Source organism: Aphelocoma coerulescens, chromosome 2, assembly GCF_041296385.1.
Source record: "Aphelocoma coerulescens isolate FSJ_1873_10779 chromosome 2, UR_Acoe_1.0, whole genome shotgun sequence".
NCBI lineage: Eukaryota > Metazoa > Chordata > Aves > Passeriformes > Corvidae > Aphelocoma > Aphelocoma coerulescens.
The window spans coordinates 4,301,958-4,321,646 of NC_091015.1; the positions used below are offsets into that span (position 1 = coordinate 4,301,958).

General features: G+C 47.3%; 1 protein-coding gene across 1 annotated transcript in view; it reads left to right on the forward strand.

Moving 5' to 3' along the window:
* VILL (villin like) overlaps nucleotides 1-19,689 on the forward strand; it is a 33,409-nt gene that overhangs the window by 11,029 nt on the left and 2,691 nt on the right. Inside the window, exons 2-18 of the mRNA XM_069006313.1 lie at nucleotides 740-821; nucleotides 2,297-2,371; nucleotides 4,381-4,577; nucleotides 6,518-6,626; nucleotides 6,932-7,042; nucleotides 8,438-8,637; nucleotides 8,730-8,808; nucleotides 10,145-10,243; nucleotides 11,808-11,961; nucleotides 12,925-13,025; nucleotides 13,294-13,431; nucleotides 13,951-14,109; nucleotides 14,971-15,150; nucleotides 16,075-16,220; nucleotides 16,919-17,063; nucleotides 17,393-17,581; nucleotides 19,270-19,338. Of these exons, the coding sequence (XP_068862414.1) occupies nucleotides 753-821; nucleotides 2,297-2,371; nucleotides 4,381-4,577; nucleotides 6,518-6,626; nucleotides 6,932-7,042; nucleotides 8,438-8,637; nucleotides 8,730-8,808; nucleotides 10,145-10,243; nucleotides 11,808-11,961; nucleotides 12,925-13,025; nucleotides 13,294-13,431; nucleotides 13,951-14,109; nucleotides 14,971-15,150; nucleotides 16,075-16,220; nucleotides 16,919-17,063; nucleotides 17,393-17,581; nucleotides 19,270-19,338 (2,220 nt within the window). The 5' untranslated portion in view covers nucleotides 740-752. The remainder of the gene's footprint in view (nucleotides 1-739; nucleotides 822-2,296; nucleotides 2,372-4,380; nucleotides 4,578-6,517; nucleotides 6,627-6,931; nucleotides 7,043-8,437; nucleotides 8,638-8,729; nucleotides 8,809-10,144; nucleotides 10,244-11,807; nucleotides 11,962-12,924; nucleotides 13,026-13,293; nucleotides 13,432-13,950; nucleotides 14,110-14,970; nucleotides 15,151-16,074; nucleotides 16,221-16,918; nucleotides 17,064-17,392; nucleotides 17,582-19,269; nucleotides 19,339-19,689) is intronic.

Consider the following 19,689-nt stretch of genomic DNA (forward strand, 5'->3'; position numbering starts at 1 on the left):
CATCAGAGGGGCAGCTGGAGACACCAAAACCATCTCAAATATTCTCAGACACCTTTGTGGGGGCAACTTGGAACCTGCTTCTTCCCCACACAGGCAGCAGAGTTTAGGAAGCTGCTGGGCTCTGTGTAAAACAGACATTTTGGTTATTGACTGGATCACTCTGTGTGCTCTGCTGGCTGTGCCTGCAGGGAGCTGGGAGCCTGGTGCCCTGCCCTGAGATACCTGTCTCAGTTTAGACCTGAATCTTGTCCTGAAGTAGAAAGGCTTCATTCCTTGGGCTCCCAGTGCCCCAGGGCCAGGGGACCTGACCTGACCTGACCTGACCTCCAGTGACTGGCCCAGGAGGGCACAGGATTCCTGGAGGTCCACCCGTGCCTCCTCCACCCCTTGTGCCATGGTGGGAACAAACCAGTACTGATGTCAGGTCCCACACCCTAGTGGATCCTTTCCACCTGTTCAAATCCAGGGAAAACAATCCCCCACCCAAACAACAGCATCCTATCCCGTGTTTGCTGGGCTGTGATCCCACACTTGGCTTGGCCCTTCATGAGCATGGATAGCCTGGGAATGGGGGTTCATCCCACCTAACTGTTAATAGCCAAGAGACAGAGACACTTCAAAGTGTGGATTATCTGTATGAAACCTCCACTGATGGTGAGAGCAACCCAGCTGACCAGCACACTCACTGTTACATCCAGTTATATATTTATTTTGGTTTTTTTCTTCCTTTGCCTTCTAGCTCAGACTGCAGGATGACAGACAGTGACACAAATCTCCCAACCATCGAGAGAAAGCTGGGACTGCAGATATGGGGCATAGAGGTAGGACAAGAGCGGTGCCATGTGTCCTCTGCACATCTGTGTGTGTTTATGTTTTAAGAAAGATGAATTATTGCAGTAATCTGTGTGGGAAAAGAGGGTCCTACAGATAAGATACAGCGGGAAACAGACTCAGTGTCTCCCCATGAAACGTTCAACATGTTATTGTTTTGGTTTCCTGCTCTGTAAAACAGAGATGATAGTATTTACTAAGGAAACGGGAATGTGGTGGGACTGAAACCCTTCCTCCAGCGCTGGAGGCTTTTCTCACTCCTTTTTGGAGCCAGTGCAAGGCTGCTTTAACACACCAGAAACTCTCTGTTTCACCAAGAGGATGGGTTATCCATAGGCAGCCTTAGTCTACACCAGCAGCTGCTTGAAGACGCCTATTTTTGCAGCAAAGGCATTCCATGGAGTCTCTATGTACTTCTCCCATGCCTTTCCTGCTCTGTGTCACTGCAAGGAGAGATCCTGCAGCCTGTGAGGTCACCTTCTGCTGGTGATGGGGTCTGATTTTGGACTGGAGCCAAGCTGGGCTCAATTCTGCCTTGTTCTGGCCCCATTCACCAAGAACATTCCCCTGCAATGAGAATGGGTTTAGGCTGAGGTGCAGAATCCACTCAGGGAAGCAGTGGGAAGAGGCTCCAACATCGCCAGGTGATATTCTGCAGGTCACAACTATGTTCCAAATATCCCAGGGCCTTCACCTTCCCATTTCTCTCCAAAGCACTGCACTGAGCTGCTTTCCAGAGGATCTGTAATTAGAGCCGTGTGGGTTCACAGGGGTCAGGCTGGTATGCTGGGAAACAAGTCGGGCCAGCAGAAGAATGTGTGTCTCCAATTTCAGGGAACCACAGAGCCAGCTCCTGCCCAGGAGCTGCCTGTGGACCGGTGGGTGGCACATCCAGACACCTGCACTGGGCAGGCATGGCTGGTTAATTATGCACTTGTGCCAGAGGAAGTCTGCAATTAGGGTCTGGAGGGGTGAGGGACCCATCAGTGTCCTCAGCTCTCTTTTCTCAGCACTGCTGGTTGTCCTGAACCCCTGCCAGAGTGGTTATCCTAACAAAGTGCTGGAAGTTGTCTTTGAACTCATGGGCACTGAGTAAAAACAGTGCCCAAAGCTAAACCTAGGTTGAGATGTGCTCACTCTCCTGGGAAATTCCCTACAAATGCAAGCTCTGGAGCACGTCAGCCTGACCCCCAGGTCTAAATCCACAGGATTGCAGAAAAGCAAGGAGACTAAAATATACTTGTCAGTCTGTCCAAGCAAATTCATAATTTTTCCCTTCTCACCCCTTAGTATTTTGAAGAGTCCCTCCAGAAGTGGCTTTTCCCAGCTCACACACAGCCCTGCTTCTTCCTTCTCCAACCTCTGTCACCTCAGTGTTTTGTGCACCCCAGCCTGTCCTGTTTCACACACACCAACTTCTGGTTCTTCACTTTTAGCAATGACCCCAGCTCTGATCTCCTTACAGAACATGAAGATGGTTCCTGTACCTGAAAAAGCTTATGGGACTTTTTTTGAAGGAGACTGTTACATCATTTTGCATGTAAGTAAGAGAGCTGGTCTCTGGTGGGCAACTGGTTCAACCCTTTTTATTTAGATTTGCCTGGGTTCCTAGGTACCCTGTCCTGTGGGAAAAGCACTGTTGAAGTGGTTGTGAGTGTGTGCTCACCATCTAATCATGGATCTGAATTTCACGTGGCTGTTGCGACAACACTGTCTGTTTAGTAAATCAGAAGTTCAGAGAAACCATTAACTTAGTAATTCATTAAAAGTGTTTATCTTCCAATCAACTGAGTCATGCCCAGGCATGGCAAAATGACCAGTACATTCCTGGAAAACTCAGTCAAGGCCCACATTTAAATGCTTTATGGGAGTCCTTGGGGGATGTGGGATGTGACCAGCTGGAGGCTCTCATTTTTAGCAGGTGATATGGGATATGAAGATGTTCCATGTCGTGTGTCACGTCAGCAGCAGAGGCTCTGCAGCCCATCTCACGTCCCTGTAAGGCCTCTCCATCAGCCCCACCCAGATTTGGTCCAGACCTACCTGCAACCAGCTGAACCTGGGCTGGCCAGAAGCACGAGGGACTGCTGAGAACCAGCTCAGCTCTGTGCAAACTGCCTCGTGTTCTCAGATTTTGGCAGGAGGATGATGTGTTGCCTCACCTCCTAAAATCCCTTCCAAATCTCTTCATCTGCATAGAGCAACCCAGGTCCCATTGTACCAAAACCCATCCGTATGGTGGAAACCAGCAGCGTTTCCCACTTCCTGGTCTGAGTGTGCCTCCTGCAAACATCTCTGCCAGTGGGGAAGCAGCAACGCCTCCACTGCCCCACAGGGACCACGTGCACACCTGCTGTGCTCCAGGATGGGAAAGCAGGCTGGGATAGCACCACAGGATGAGTCTTCTGCTCAAATTCCCCACACACGTGCCTTTAAGGTACCTTCTGAGTGCTGAAAGCCTGAGTTACAGGCCCACGAACATATGCTTAGAATACTCCTTGCAGGGAGCTGAGAGTGTAAATATGGATTTTGAGGCTCACAGGCTCAGCTTCTGTTGCAACAACTTCTCCAGGCAGAAGAGCCCTTAATCAGCCCACTACTCTCCTTTTCCTGGAAGACGGGATGGTAAAACCACTCATCTTTGCATTCTGCTTCTTTACTGGAGTCTCCCCAAACAAAGATTGTCTGTGGGACAATGGGGCTTTGATCATCTTCAATAGCAATGTATTAAATTGAGCAATTTTGCCACAAATTAATTATCTGTGCCTGAGGAACAGAGCTGTATTTTATTCAACTCCTTCTGCTGTGTTTCGCTGTGGTATCACTGCACAAAGCAAATAAACAGAACTTAGTGTCAAATCCACCTGATAAAATGAGCTTTTATTACCTTTCCCAGGTGTCCACGATGGGATTTAACACAGTGGGTGCTGAGAAATAACTGGCACAACTCAAATAACACTAAGCACACCTTCTTCTCAGCCTGCTCGCCTCCTTTTTCTAGGCTGCTGGGTTTTTTGTAATGAGATGAATCCCAGCATGCACACACTGGCTCAGCTTCATTTGGAGTTATGTCTGTTTTGCAAGTCAGCAGGAATTCCGAGGCAGTTTGTGCTGCTCTGTCATGTGGTGTGAGAAAGACAACAGGAAAGAAAGGGTAGCATCTGCAGGCAAATAAATAGCAGTGTGCATTGCATTTCAAAAAGTGATAAGTGAAAAAAATCTGCTTTAAGTCTTAATAACAAAATCTACAAGAGCAGGACAAGATGAACACATTAATTTTTGTAATTGCACAGGAGCTCAGTTTTCCTTGATAACAGGAGTTATAATATCAGTCAGGAACATCCTTCAGTTCAGTTTATAGAATCCATAAATGCTCTGCTGAATAAAGAGAGCTCCAGGCCGAGCTCCCAGGGAGTACCTGAGGCTCTGTCCTCTCTCCCCGTGCTCAGGAGAAAGGCAGAACTGGGGAAGGACTCAGTGGTCACTTGATTTCGAAACACAAAAATGGGCTTTGTCTTCATCCTGACTCGTCCTTCCCACCTCTTCCAGACCAAAAGGACCTCCCACGGCTCCGCTGTGGATCTGCACTACTGGATTGGCAAGGATTCCTCCCAGGATGAGCAAGGGGCCGCGGCCATGTACGTCACCCAGCTGGACACGGCGCTCGGGGGCAGCCCCGTGCAGCACCGCGAGGTGCAGGGACACGAGTCCGAGACCTTCCAGAGCTATTTCCGCAACGGGATTATGTGAGTAGCTCAAAATGACCCACAGGCAGTCGTGGGGGTTCCCTCCTTGGGGTTCCCTCTGCTTCTCTATGCCTCAGAGCCATCCATAGCTCAAAAATGTGAAAAATACAGATCAGCACTGAGGTTGGTTAAAATTCAGAGCAAAGAATTCCCATTTTGAAGGAATTATTTATACCATTGAGTTTGTAGCTGTGGCATTCTGTTCCACTGGTCATTTTCCCCGATATTTGCAGTAATTGCATCTTAACCTCCCTTTTGTTCACCCCAGGATCTTCGTTCCTCTCCTCCACAGACTTTCACGTGCCCATTCAGAGCACTTCAGACTAATATCCACCTTGAAGTGAAGTGCTGATTTGGCTCATACTGGGAAGGAAGTGGAAGGAAAGTTTGAATTTCTATCATTTAAAAGATACTGTTGAATATATGATATGTTGATATATTGAATCCAGTCCCAGGGCGTTTGCTCACTCTGGGGTTTTTGGAAGGACTCCAATCACTGTCCTCCAAGGAAGAACTTCATTGGCAATAAACAGCCTGGGTGCCTTGGTTTCAAACAGCTGAAGGAAACTCAGATGAAAACCCATCCTGGGTCAATAGCGTCCATCCCAGTCTGGCTGGATATCTCTGTCTTGTGCATCTCAACAACCTCTCATGAATCTCCTCAGGACTTCTGAGACAGAAAAGTGCTTTTAGCCTCATCTTAAAGTAAGGGACAATGAAGGACTGAAAATGAGACTCTCAAAACCAGTCTATTTAGAAACCTATCTGCCTCTGAAATCAGCATGAATTAGAATTCATCTGGGTCTAAACCACATCCCTGTGGTCAGTCAGGAAGTCTGAGGCAGAATGAGAAATTAAAGCGAGCTCTTTCCACACCTTGGCAGGTGGACTAATCACCAGAGCATCCTTCTGTGGATGTTTTACACCAGGCCAAACAAGTCTAAAGTGCTGTGAATCACATTTCTGACCACAGTAGCCAGTACCTTTCCAGCTACAATAAAATACATCTATTACCCACATGGCAAAAACTATAATCAACAATTGTCCCTTTTTCCCCCCTAAATGGCAATTGCATTGTGTCAATTATTACTGCAGTGTGAACAATGGATCCGTTTTCTAAAATAGTCTAGGATATGTAAGAGTGGATTCGACTTGCCCAAAAAACATTAAAAGGGCTCTGGGACTTCCTTTGGGGTTGTGTCCTCTCGTGATGTGACTGTGCAAAGTTGCCACAAGAGAGGGGATGGCCTTGTGGCATGACGTGATAATAGTGCTGACTGTGGCTACTGTGGCTACTGTAGAGTGTGTGTGTTCAAGGGTGGAAGAAAAAAATTGGGAGGTAAAATCTGAGAGACAGTGTTCTGTACCTGTTCACAGTTTTGTTCTGCTTCTGGCGACAGTTTCGTGTCTAAGCTACCTGTAATAGAAGAACTATTTTGAAGAAAACTAAATTTTAGCCGAAGGTTTGTTTTCTGCCAAGTCTGTTTCATATTTTAATTGAATGCTTATGGATATTTCAATTTTGGAATGCCACTGCCATGGTTAATGGGATTTTCAGTTTGGTTGTGTTTTGCTTCCATTGCCATCCCTGACCTGCCTGTTCAATTTCTCTCAGGATGTTTAATGCTTGGAATCGATGACCTTTAAAGTCTTGTCCAACCCAAATGATTTTAAGATGCTGTAATTGTGTGCACAGCAGCAACACAACACCCAGAAGAGGCAGACAGACACCATGATAAGGACCCTGAACAGCAGTGAGGCAACACAGCATTTGCCACTGCAATTTTAGGACTTTGAGGTTATTTTTCCTTTAGATTTTTCAGATGTCGCCAAAAGCTTGGGATGTTCTCAGAGGATAGAGTATTTTCTAAGGGAATTACTATAATCTAAGGGAAGGTATTTTCTAACCAGCTATAACTCTATTCTCTGCTACACAACAGCTACAAGAAGGGAGGAGTGGCTTCAGGATTTAAGCACGTGGAGACCAACATGTACAACATCAAGCGTCTTCTTCACGTCAAGGGCAAGAAGCATGTGTCAGCCACAGAGGTAAGAAGAAGACCCTGCTCTTCTTATGGACCACTTCTGCTTCCCTCTCCTCCTACACTCATTTTTGAGCAGATTTGCCTGGTGGGTATCTCATTTCTGCACAAGAACTTCTATTTCAGGACAGTTTTCAAGTCCTCACTTGAGGGTTTGGTGTTACCATGAGAGAAGCCACTGTGCTCAGTGAAGAGCCAAGTGCCAGCAGAATGAGCACTCACAGCAAAACTGTTCCTACATCCCCAGGGACAGACATGGCAGCTCTCCTTGTCCTGCCCACTTTGCCAAACTCTCTCATTTCCCTGTGGCAGGTAGCGCTCTCCTGGGACAGCTTCAATAAGGGAGATGTTTTCTTGCTGGACCTTGGTAAAGTGCTGATCCAGTGGAATGGACCCAGCTGCAGCATTGCTGAGAAATCCAGGGTGAGTACAGGTGAAAGCCACCTGGTTTAAGGTGGCATTTTTTGACACTTAGAGAAAAAAATTATAAAGAAAAAACTCACTGTGTTTTCACAGCGAAAATCTTAAGAGCAACAACATGGATATGAGCAAGGTAAATAATGATGAATTTGTATTTGCCCATCTGCTGGTTCTAGAGGCCTATGGAAGTGCTTTGCTGCATTTCAGGCCTCAGGTTGGGTTTCACAGGCAGCCAAGGGCACATCACTAGTTCCAGCCCCAGAAAGTCATCCAGCTCCCTCTGGAGCTCATCTCTATCCCTCTGTGCCCTGTAGTTTGCACGGCATAGGATTAGAAAGTCAGCAGCTCCAGCAGGGTTAGCTGCAATAACCACCCCAGGGTAGATGAATTTTAATTTTTTGTTTACAGCATCAACAGGAAATTCCAGCTTGGTCAGTATGAGACAAGCAGGAGTGCATTACCCAGGTGCTGATAGGTCAGATCTATAGCTCTTGAGGCACTTTGCAAAGTGATCATTATCCTTATTTTACTGATAGAGGAACCAAGACACAGAGATATCATGAAGCAGGATATGGCAGTGGGTCATCAGCAAAGCTGGGGGCTGAGCTTGTGGTCATTTTAATATTAAAAGGCAGGTGGGTCTGCTTTGTGCGTGGTGTCCCTTGATGAATTGGGAGAGGGGGAATATCCACAGGGAATGCCATTTTTGGGGCACAGTGAATATCCTGTGGATACTGAAGAAGATATAAAGCAATCCTCAGCACAGGAGGGGGAGCAGGTTCATGGCTGCTGGGTTCATCTCAGGCCTCAAGCTGGCCATTCCCTACGTCTAATAAAGAGAGGAATCTTTCAAAGCTAATGCAGTAAGAGTCATGGAACAAAAAAAAAATTCAATGGAAAATGGAGATTTCAGCCTAATTAGCTGCTTGACATTTCACGCTGCTTTTTTCACAGAAGACATCCACGTTTTTTGAACACTTGAAACATTTAAGTGTAAAACGTCACCGCGGGGCAGCCGGGGTCCTGCAGCTCTGCAGCATCCTGCCTCGTTGGCCTCAGCATGTGTGCATCTCTCCCCCAGACCATCCCACGAGACCACTGGACCTGCTTGTGTACAGTCACACTCAGGCAGTGCCTGTTGTGGCTCCCACATGCCTGTGCCCTGCGGGAGCTGCCTCAGTAGCGGCTACAATCAGCAATGTTTTCCTATGAGTTAGTTAATAACCAGGCATTACAGACATATCTGCTTCTTTAATAGCTAAATTTGGAGGACACTAGGAGCTTCAGAGAGCTGTGATAACCTGGCTTGGGCTGCTGGTTCTCAGTCATTGCTTGGGGTCCGGGGCTGGCTGAATTTGTGGTGTGTGTCAGGACTTACCCCTGCGGGTCCTTGTGCAGGGTCTTGCTCTGGCTCGGAGCATCAGGGACAGCGAGAGGGGCGGCCGTGCCCAGATTGGCATCATTGACAACGAGAGGGACTCCCCGGACCTGATGCAGATCATGAGGATGGTGCTGGGCGAGAGGCGCGGGGAGCTCCGCGACAGCATCCCCGACACCAAAGCAGACGAGCTGCAGAAAGCGAACGTCCGGCTCTACCAGTAAGTGCTGGGCTGTGCTCCAAACCCCACCCCATCCCTTCTCACAGAGGGCTCTGTGGGGTCTAACTCAGCTCGGTGGCTCTGTCTTGCAGTGTCTATGAGAAGGATAATGACCTGGTGGTGCAGGAGATGGCCACCCGGCCCCTGACGCAGGATCTGCTCCAGCACGAGGTGAGAGAAAGCCAGAGTGGCCTTTCCAGCGAGAAAGTTTGTTTTCAGCTGAGCACCTGTTTCCTGGAAATTATTGGGCCTTCCATCACTAGGACAGCTTAGCCCTGCTGTTAGGTTAGGACAGCTTAGCCCTGCTACAATCTCAGCAGCCGGAGGTAGGTGGTGTGTTGAAGCTGTTCCAAGAAGAGATGGCAAATTGATGCTCTCAGCCAAGGATTATATTAGCTTGGCAATCACAGTGAGGGAGAGCTGCATACCAGGAATAAATTCCAGATGGAATGAAGGCTTCTTAATACCTGATGTTCAGGGATAGCCTTCCCTCTGCTGACTCCGGAGCAAATAAATACCCTGCTCACAAAGCCAGGGAGATTTGTTTTCCTGCTGTATCAAGTGGCTGGTCTCAGTGACCCACCCTGGAAGGAGATTTCCACGACAGACCCTGTGTGCAGAGTTTTTCAGAAAACAGAAGCTTTTCCTCTGACTAAAATTTGGCAGAGAATTGCTCATCCTTAATTCTCTGCAGTGCAGACCAGCCTATTCCAAAGCAGCATTGTGCCGCAAGCCTCCTGCTCCCCTTTTCATCCTGATGTCAGCCTTGTTAAAATCTCAGCCTCCCTTTGCAGACATATGAAGCCTTTGTTTTTCCTTTCATAGTTCAGTTTGAAAAAGGAGCAGCCTTTGGTCCCACAGCGTGTTTGGAGCACCAGCTCTCTGCAGTGGGGATGGGCTCAGCACACACCTCACCCCCTTCGGGTTTGGGTCCTGCTGCGTTCACAGCAATGCAACACTTTCAGCTCCAGATCAGGGATCTAAATGAAGACAGACTATTCATGTCTAACTTGGACCTTTCCTGCTCCTTTAGCAGCAGATTTGGGTGTAAATGAGCACCACCACCAGCAGGCTGGGGGTGATATTTCAGCATACACTTCTCCTGGTCCCTTTTAGAGGTGGTGGTGTTTTTGGTTTGAGAACTTCTTCTTTGAGGTGGTAATAGCCAGTTTTGAGCAATGCCTAAGAAAAATACATGCTTTAACTAATTACAAATATAAATCAGCAGCCTGGGCAAGATGTGCCCACACCTGTGACCCCCTGCCCTGTGGGGTTGGTGGTAGCTGTACTCTATTTATGAACCATGATAAATTCATCCTCTGTTACTTCTGATAATGGTTGCACCAGGGTTAAAGCTCTGCAAGGCAGAGAAATGAGCTAGATATACATCTAACCTAAATCTTCAAGAAGGATCCAACCTGATCAGGCAACAAATGATGAGCTTTTCCTGCACAGAGCTTTTCACATCTGTTTTTTTCTGTTTCCTGTTTTTTTGGTTTAACCTCAGGACTGCTACATTTTAGACCAAGGTGGCTTCAAAATTTATGTCTGGAGAGGAAAAGCCTCCAGCCCAGAAGAGAAAAAAGCAGCATTCACTCGAGCTGTGGTGAGTTGTAATACAGTGCAAACAATGTCGTGGGTGGCTGATATGTGCTGATCTAGATCTGACCACTAATTACAAATAAGTGTAGGTCTTGGGGAGCTGGCCTGTGTAATAACAGAGAGAGAAGTTAAATGTCTAGGGGAGGCATGATGACATAAACACAAATTTGTTAGTCATCAAATTGTGCTAGGACTAAGACCTGCCACTAAAACTAAGAAAAAAATGGTTAAAGAAAATAAAGTATAAAAGGAAATACTTTTCTACGTGGTAAATAGTGAACTTCTGGAATCTGTTGGTTCAAGGGATGGTGGAGTCAGAGAGGATCAGCAGGGTCAAGATGGGATTAGACAAATTCATGGTCAAAAGGTGGATAAACAGATATGAAAGGGGCTCTGACATCCATGTGTTGTTTTCTGTCAGAGCATTCCTCATCTCTTCCTCTCAGAAAAAATTAGCCTCAAGGGAGCCCGAGCAAGCAAGGCATTTGGTATTTTTTTACAAGTTGGCATGTTGAAGTGGAGACTATGGGGGAACATAATTTCTAATTAGCCATTTACTTATGGGAGGACCATAAATGGCCTCATCTTCCATGCGATCTAACTAGGAGATACTGAATTTCAGTGGTTTCACCTTCAGTAAGGTCCTACCTGGAGACACCCAGCTTCAATAGGATTGCAGCTATTGTCTCAGAGAATAAAAGCTTAAAAACCTTTGCCTTAAAACTTATCTCACTGTCCTCTGTGCTCCTTTCAAGAGCTTGACTCAGGCTCGTTTTAGTAGGCAATCAGCTCTGCCAATTCTGGCCCTGAGCTACACATGTAGAACAAAAGATATGTCTTTCTTTCAGCGTGGCAGGTGGGAGGGATGGGAGGACCATCTGCTCTGCTTTTCCTTGGGGGCAGTGTGTGGTTGCAGCTTTTATAGCTGAAGCTGGATGCTCAGAAAGCCACAATCAGGCTCCTTCCCCGAACCACTGCTGCCAGCACTGCACCTCGGGTCATCCTGGAGCCTGCTGAGATAAACACAAGAGCGGTTCCCAAAACTGAGCAAGGGTTTTGGCATTGTGGCAGAAGGCAGAATATGTTCTTCTCACTCATATTGTATCAAGCACCTCTGTTGAGGTAGTCTTTTAACTCAGTAGTAGCACTATTGCAAAGAAATTATATGGGTTTGGGGAAAAAAAAAAGAAGAAAAAAGATTTGTGAGAGTTTAGTCCCTTCAGAACAGACTTCATGCTCTGGGGTGCTGAGCTGCCTCCACCCCTTCACTCCCATGCTCGCTACCAGGCTACAGGCAGGACAGTCTTCCTGGCTTAGACAGGGACAAAAAGTTTGGAGAAAAGGGGTAGGGGTAGGGTTCAGTCCCCTAAAGACAGAAATAAACATAGATACTACTGCAAGAGTCTGCTGTCACCTCTGATTAGTCTGAATGCACGTCTTGGGTGAATCCTGCCCTGTATTCAGTGAGGGATGTTCACTCTTGGGGCTGGTTCAGCTCGACACCCTCCCTCTCATGTCTGTAAAAAGCTCACTGTGTCCCTGCTAATGACTTTTCTGAACCCCACCAGGGCTTTATCCAAGCCAAAGGCTATCCTTCATCCACCAACGTTGAGGTGATCAATGATGGAGCAGAGTCAGCCATGTTCAAACAGCTCTTCCAGAGGTGGACAGAAAAGAATGAAACACAAGGGCTGGGCAAGGTCTACACTACTGGCAAAATTGGTGAGCACGTTGGTCCTGGGTTTGTCTTTCCTACCTGTGCTGAGCAATAGCTGAGGGAACATCATTCACATCAGCTGTCTCCTGCCTTCAGTATCTTGAAGTCTAATGGTTCGTGATCTCAGTAACATTCAGCTCTGCTGAATTTTCTTATATGAACCAAATTGCCACTTAATCTTAAATGCGAATGTTGGCAGAGAGTCACTCCCCTCTGAACAATTGTATGTAAGATTCCCACTTGCAGAACTTCCAAATTTCCTTTATAAAGGGCAAATGCTGAGCCTGATAAGGATTTCTGCTTTAATTTACACTGGCATCCATCCGATCCCCTCCTGGTGTCAGTGGAACGATGCTGTATTTGCACCGGGTGTAAATGGTGTATTTATCATGCTGCTGAAGGGAATATTACAATGCATTAACCCCAAAGACTAAACAATTCCAAAGAGAGAGAACTTGTTGATGAATGATGGGGAGGTGACAGAGATGCTGAACATCTCCATCAATAACAGCTTGAGAGCCACAAATCTCTTTCCCTTGCAAGTTCTCTCTTTTCTCTCCATCTCTGTTTTTCTCTGTGCTGTCCATCAATACTCTCTTTCTTTGTCATGAGCTGGAGAAATGTAGGCATTTTATTTCTGAAACCAACATTTTAAAAGGAGGGAAATATTTACAGATTTGGAGAACAATTAAGAATTTCCAGTCAGGAGGCTACGAGTATTTTTACCAGCCAGCCATCACTGGAACATGCTGTATGGCCAATTCCCACCTGTAACAGGTCAACACTGAAGTGTGTGAGCTCTTGCATTTCCCAGAATCAACACTGGTTTACTGGGGGCAGGAGTGGCTTCTTGGAAACCTGGGCTGCATTTTTCTTGCTGTACAATGGTTGTGTGTGAGGATGATGGGAAGGGTTTGTGTGGTTTTGTGCATTCACTGTGTTTGTATTTTTATTCTGCTGGCACACAGCCAAGGTGGAGCAGGTGAAGTTTGACACCACCCAGCTCCATGCCAGACCAGAGCTCGCAGCTGAGCAGAGGATGGTTGATGATGCCTCCGGGGAGATTGAGGTGAGACAGCTCCTTTGGCTGACAGAGGGTGCAGCAATCACCCTGTTTCCAAGCTTCGCTTGATTTGTTCAGCTTGGGGGAGACTGAGGATGCACCTCATGGCAGTTTACAGCTTCCTCACGAGGGGCAGGCACTGAGCTCTTCCCTCTGGTGACCAGTGACAGGACATGAGAGAACACCTGAAGTTTCAGTGATGTGTTAGCCAAAGGGCTGTGCTCTGTCCTCACCTTGACTCCGCTGCTGCTCACCGAGGTGCTTTGTTCCCTAGGTGTGGAGGATTGAGGACTTGCAAATGCAGCCAGTGAATCCCAAGACATATGGGCAGTTCTATGGGGGTGACTGCTACCTGGTCCTGTACACCTACCTGAGGTCAGGCAGACCCCACTACGTCCTCTATATGTGGCAGGTAAGGGAGGGTACTGTGCTGTGCCTGCTATACAAGCCTAAAGCTGAAAGAATTAATTGCACACAAAATCCCAACCCAAGCACCCAGAAGAACTCAGATACCCTTTGCCCATCAGTTTCAAATACCCCAAGCTGTCCTTTGAAGGCAGCATGGACACTGATCCTGAACTGGCATCGGATTGAGCACTGACAAAGTCAGAAAGAGTGAAGGATGATGGGGCTCACAGTGCTGAGGTCAAACTTTGGAGTCAGACTTTCCCTTAAAGCCTCACTTCCTGGAGTTTTGAGGGTATATGAACATCTCTGCTTTCCTTTTTAAAGTATATTTTCATGCAGAGAGAAGCTTCAAAAATGGGACTTTAAAGTCTACAAAACCAGAATGCCAGTGAAATTTAAAGATCAGGAAGTTTTAACTGATCTCACAACACTACACACTTTGGGATTGGCAAGATGTTGGATTGTGAAGAGGTTTGTACCCTTGCTGTCATCCCACTGCATGTTTCACCTCTCTGTCCCCCAGGGCCGCCACGCCTCCGTGGATGAAATCACTGCCTGTGCCCTCAATGCCATCGAGCTGGACAAGAAATATGGGGATGAGGCCGTGCAGGTGCGAGTGACAATGGGCAAGGAGCCCAGGCACTTCCTGGCCATCTTCAAGGGCAAGCTGGTCATCTACGAGGTAACGTGGCTTTGGGAGGTGGGAGCACCAACGATGGCTTGGCAGCTGCAATGGAAATAGTCCAGTAAAAATGGGCTGATATTCAGGAAAGGAGCCTGCCAGCTCTGCACGGGCTGGCAGAGGGGACATTTCCAGTACTTTCCAAGCAGTCTGAACACTCTTGGTGTAAACACAGTCCTGGACTGACCCAACTCAATTGTCCACCCCTGAGCTCCAGCAGTGATGTGTGATGTTCATTCCAACTCCATCCCAAAATATTTTGCAGTTATAGTAAGGAAGTAGTCCTGTGAATCATAGATGCTGCTGTCCAGAAAGGGTCCTCCAGAACATACTATAAACCTGATTTGATTTGTCCTTGCCTGAATTACATCACGTAACTACCAACCCACTTCACTTTCTGCCTTGGCTGCTGACATCTGTGGTGGAGAAATTCCAAATGACTGTGGGAGAGGGGGATTGCCCTCAGCTCTCAGTGTTGGTCCCTCTATATGGTTTCCACAGCAGATGTTCAGCTAAGATGAGCACAGCCGGAAAGCAGGGTCCAGCTGCCTTGCCCAGTTTGCATGGCAAATCCTCTACAGACTCCAAAATCTGGTCACATTGATCTTGAGGATCTTGATGGGAACTGGTCAAGGCTCAGTAATCAGGGAGAAATGTGGGAGTTGTGCCATGTGGGTTTCATTCTGACCTGGAATCAGAAGGTGTTGGGATTTCCTTGCCTGCTCAGTGCAGAGCAATGGTCCATCATTGCAACAGTGAGGAGGGCTGCAAGCCCCAAGCCTTCCTCAAATCAATCACACCCTGGATCTGTGTGTCCTCCTCACCTCCCAGTACCACCCTTCCCTCTCTCTCTCCTTGCAGGGCGGCACGAGCCGGGCTCAGAAAAGCTCGCCCGAGCCAGCGATCCGCCTCTTCCAGGTGAGGGGCACTGATGAGGTGAACACAAAGGCCACAGAGGTGCCAGCCCGAGCCTCCTCCCTCAACTCCAACGATGTCTTCCTGCTGACCACCAGCCAGGTCTGCTACCTGTGGTGTGGGAAGGTGAGTCTGCAATGAGACATGGGGAGGCAGCCAAAGGAATCCGGAATTGCTGAGGTGAGGCTTGAGTCTCCTGCCTCCACTAGGTCATGGAGGTGAATCCTTGGGCAGGTGGCCCATTAATTCGGTGGAGAAATGGACTCAAGTTGCACCAGGGGAGGTTAATATTAGACATTAGGAAATATTTGTGCACAGAGAGGGATGTCAAGTATTTGAACAGAATGCCCAGGGAAATGGTGAAGTCACCATCCCTGGAAGTGTTCAACACGCGTGGATGTGGCACTTGATAGCACGGTTTAGTGGTGCTGGGGTGGCAGTTGGATTTCATGATCATAGAGGTCTTTTCCAACCTTCATTATTCAGTTGACAAATGTGCAGTCAGGAAAGGGCTCTGTCTGTGGAGGGTCAGCAGCAAAAGCCCTCTCCACAACAGTAACCCACGCTGGGGTTCGCCTCACCACGTTGTAGTTGTTCACACAACTTTCAGGTGAACAAACCACCCCACATTTTCCAGCTGTAAGAAATCAGCCAGGATGAGAGCAAATGAATTTCTCTTGTTTCAGTCATGTGTGTCAGGATGAGATGGTAGACCAAACCAAAGCAGAGAATTTGTGGATGCCCCATCCCTGGAAGTGTTCAAAGCCAGGTTGGATATGGCTTGGAGCATCCTGTTCGAGTGGAAGGTGTTCCTGATGATCTTTAAAGTCCCTCCTACCCCAAATCATTCTGTCATTCTGCAAGTTTTGCTCTAGGTGCTGTTGGCTGCACTAAATTTTCCTTCAAGGACTAGAAATGGATTCTGAGTGATCAGCTCAAGAGTATTCAAGCAGGTCTAAAGCTCTCCAGAGCACTAAACCAGCTTTTCCCCATGGATAAGTTCTGCCAGTCTGTCCTTGACTCCACCTCAATCTTTTATCCTGAACACAGGGATGCAGCGGAGATGAGCGGGAGATGGCAAAAATGGTGGCTGACATTGTTTCCAGACGTGACAAGCACACCATTCTGGAAGGACAGGAGCCTGCAGAGTTCTGGGAAGCTCTGGGAGGCAAAGCACCTTATGCCAGTGAAAAGAGGTAATAGTGACCTGCTTGTTCCTCTGGGCCTGGCCAGGGGACATTAAGCAAGGCATCAAAACTTTGCAGGAAAGTGAATACTTTGTTACTGTGTCCTCTGTAAAGGGAGCACCAGGCCAGAATATCACCAAAACCTTGGTCAGAAACCACACCAAATGTTTCTTTCCTGGCTTTTGGGGCAGGAGTTCTCCTGAATTAGGAGCTACAGGTCCAAAGCCTGCAGACAAGGGTGTGCTACATTCTCCTTTTCCCCCAGTAAACTCATCCCATATCTCATCCTAAGAACTGCAGGAACCACATGCTCCATTTCCAGCCATTGTCATCAGCAGCCCCAGGAGAATCATGAGACTAAATCTGCTTTTTAACAACATGGATTTCTCCAGCCCTCTGGGCGGGTGATTGTTTCCTTTGCAAAAAAAGTGATCTAGTGTGGCTTTCACCTGATGTCAGGCTCATGGCCACAATGAGAGAAGAGTTCTTCTTTTGTCCTCTTTGGATGGAGAAAAAATTGCCTTTAAAAATCATTAAAATGCTCTGAGAATCCCCTGAAACCTGATGTTGCTGACTTTCAGGCTTTTATGCCATGTTCCACCTCTTCCTTCAAGGCCACGACATGTAGCTTCAGGGCCCTGCAGTAAGCCAGGAGGGAAAGATTTCCACCTTTCTTGCTTTTTCCCCCCCTGCCATGCATGAGGCAGGTTCCAGGAGCAGGTCACACACTACCAGCCTCGCCTTTTCGAGTGCTCCAACCAGACAGGTCGGTTCATCATGACGGAGGTGGTCGGGTTCTGCCAGGAGGACCTGGATGAAGATGATGTCATGCTGCTGGACACGTGGGAAGAGGTCAGCTAAAGCCTCCTCCCCTTCTCCCCAGACATATTTTCAAACAGGTTGTGGCTTTAGTTGGTGTTTATTGAGTTGAGTCTCGGCCCATGACTGGTTCCATCTACCTTGAAATGTGTAAGATATACCTGAGATATTTATGCTCCATGCCTGTCTCAAAAGCAAAATCTTCCTTGGCTGGGGGTAAATCAGGGCTCAAAATCACAGGGAAATACTGGGAAAACACATTTCCAATCTTATCTCTGCTCCCATTGGCAGGGGAGAACAAACAGCCACGTCTTCACAGGTTCTAAAGGCTCACTGACCTTCAACACCTTCTCCCCTTGCAGATTTTCCTTTGGGTTGGCAAAGCCTCCAACGCACAGGAGAGGAACGAGGCGATTGCCTCGGCCAAGGAGTATCTCAAGACCCATCCAGCTGGGAGAGACTTGGCCACTCCCATCATCCTGGTGAAGCAGGGCTATGAACCCCTCAACTTCACAGGATGGTTCAACGCTTGGGACCCCTACAAATGGAGTGTAAGTTGCTGGAAAAGCCCTGTGGTGTGCTCGTGCTCTCAGTGGTGCCTAGAGGGTGGTGTTGTCAGTGAGTATATGATGCAGGGACTGAAACCTCACTAGGACATGTCCTGAGCTTCACAGAATCATGGAATGGCTTGGGTTGGAAGGCACCTTAAAGATCATCCAGTTCCAACCTCCTGTCGTGTGCAAGGACATGAGTTCCTGGTGCTGTCTGAGCTTCTGCTCCTTCACCAACAAAATGTATCTGTTTGGTCAAACTGAGGCTTTTGCAAATGTAAATAAATGTGCCTGAACTCAAAATATTCACATTTTTATTAATATTAGGTTCCAAATCAGGTTTGCTATTTCAGCCAAAAAGAGGTAGGGACTATGAGTGGTAAAATCAGAGGGAAGACAGACACACCCCACATCATAAGGGAAAAAAAAAACCCAAACCAAACCAACAAAAGTTCGTTGTTGAAAATGCAGCCACAGAGGCAAATTTATGACCCAGCTTTAAGGGCAAACTGTGGAGAAATGAAAGATGTGAGCAGACAGGTCTCGTGTTCAGTTTTGTGGAAAGCCCATCAGAGCCCAGGAGCTCCTGAGCAAGGTCACCACTGGTTCCTGCACACCAGCCTTCAAAAGCAGAGTTACAAATACCAGCTCCTCCCTATATGGAAGTGGAAACCTGCCCCAGAAGATGACTGGGAAAGAAAAATTCCTTTCTCCCCTCTTTCCCCAGGACTTCACACTGCAGGGAAACTCTTGCAGAGCTTTATTTCCTGTATCTGGGTTTGCATTGTCTTTCTTCCCAATCCGTGTGGTGGTGAAGAGCCTGTCTTGACAGCTGGATCTGGAGAGATAAGACAGCAACTCGCAGTGACCCTTAAAAATACGTTGATGCTTAGAACAAAGGTCAAAACTTGTGGGTTTGTTTTATTTTTTTTCCGAGAAACTGCTGAAAAACAAGGATACAGTTCATAAAATATGTGCCTCTAAAAATATCCCCTGTAGGCAGCTTCAGCAACTACAGAGAAGCCATCCAAACTGTTGACATCCCAGAAACATCTGGTGTGTGTTCTTTGCTCAGTTTTGGGTCTAAATCTGTTTTCTCTGCAGTCCATGTGTTTACGTTGCTTGTGCTTGTTGGGAAACTTTGTTGAATGATTCTGTGAAGAACTGACATCTCCTGGCTGCTCAGGAAAACACAGTCATGAGCTTTGCCAATTTATCTAGCATATTCCATTTTTTAAAAATAGGAAATAAGAGGTATCTGGTAATACATGGCACCTAATTACAAGAAGTCAGGACTTGAGGCTTTGAAAAAATCTGTTGTTTTAGCTAAATTAATCAGGAAAGGGGAAAAGAGGAATATTATTTCAAGCATTGCAAGATTCATCTAAAATGTAAAAGATTTAAACCCAGCAGTAAATATTATTTCTCTTCATTTGCCATCTGCTCTAAAGTCTTTAAATTTCCTGGTTTCACCTGTTATTGTACAACTACAAAGGCTGAAGTCCATATTTTTTCTTTGTTTTCAAGTGAAAGCTCAGATTCTGTCAGTCTCCTGATTCCAGGGGCTGAGGTTTGCAGGAGCTGCCACCTCAGTGGCCATCGCTGGTCTGTAAAATTCATGATATCTTGAGCCAGGAGTGTAGGCTAAAGGCAGCCTGTGGCTCTCACAGCTCTCTCTTTCCCTTTAGGATGGCAAGTCCTATGAGGAAATGAAGAACAGCTTGGGAGACGTGTCAGCCATAGCCGAGATCAAAGTGGTGAGTTGTGTCTTGGCCATGCAAGTAGGAAGCACCTGGGTTCACACACCACCACATTCCCCAGCCTGTCTGCACAAAGGAGGGGACACCAGGATCAGGGCAGGGATGAGAGCCTCAGGCTTCCAGGGTCAGAGCTCCTCTGCAGGAAGCAGAGGGAGATGTGATAAATTACCCATAAATACACCCAGACCTCCTGGGCCTTTTCCAGTCCTCCTCAGAGGCATCTGTGAGCAGGACACTGCCCAGCTGCTTTAATGCAGAGCACATCAAGGTGTGTGCAGCTCAAAGAGGGTGCAGTTAAGTGTTTTGTGAGAGTTTGCAGTGGCGGAGCCGCTGAGATCTCAAGCAAGG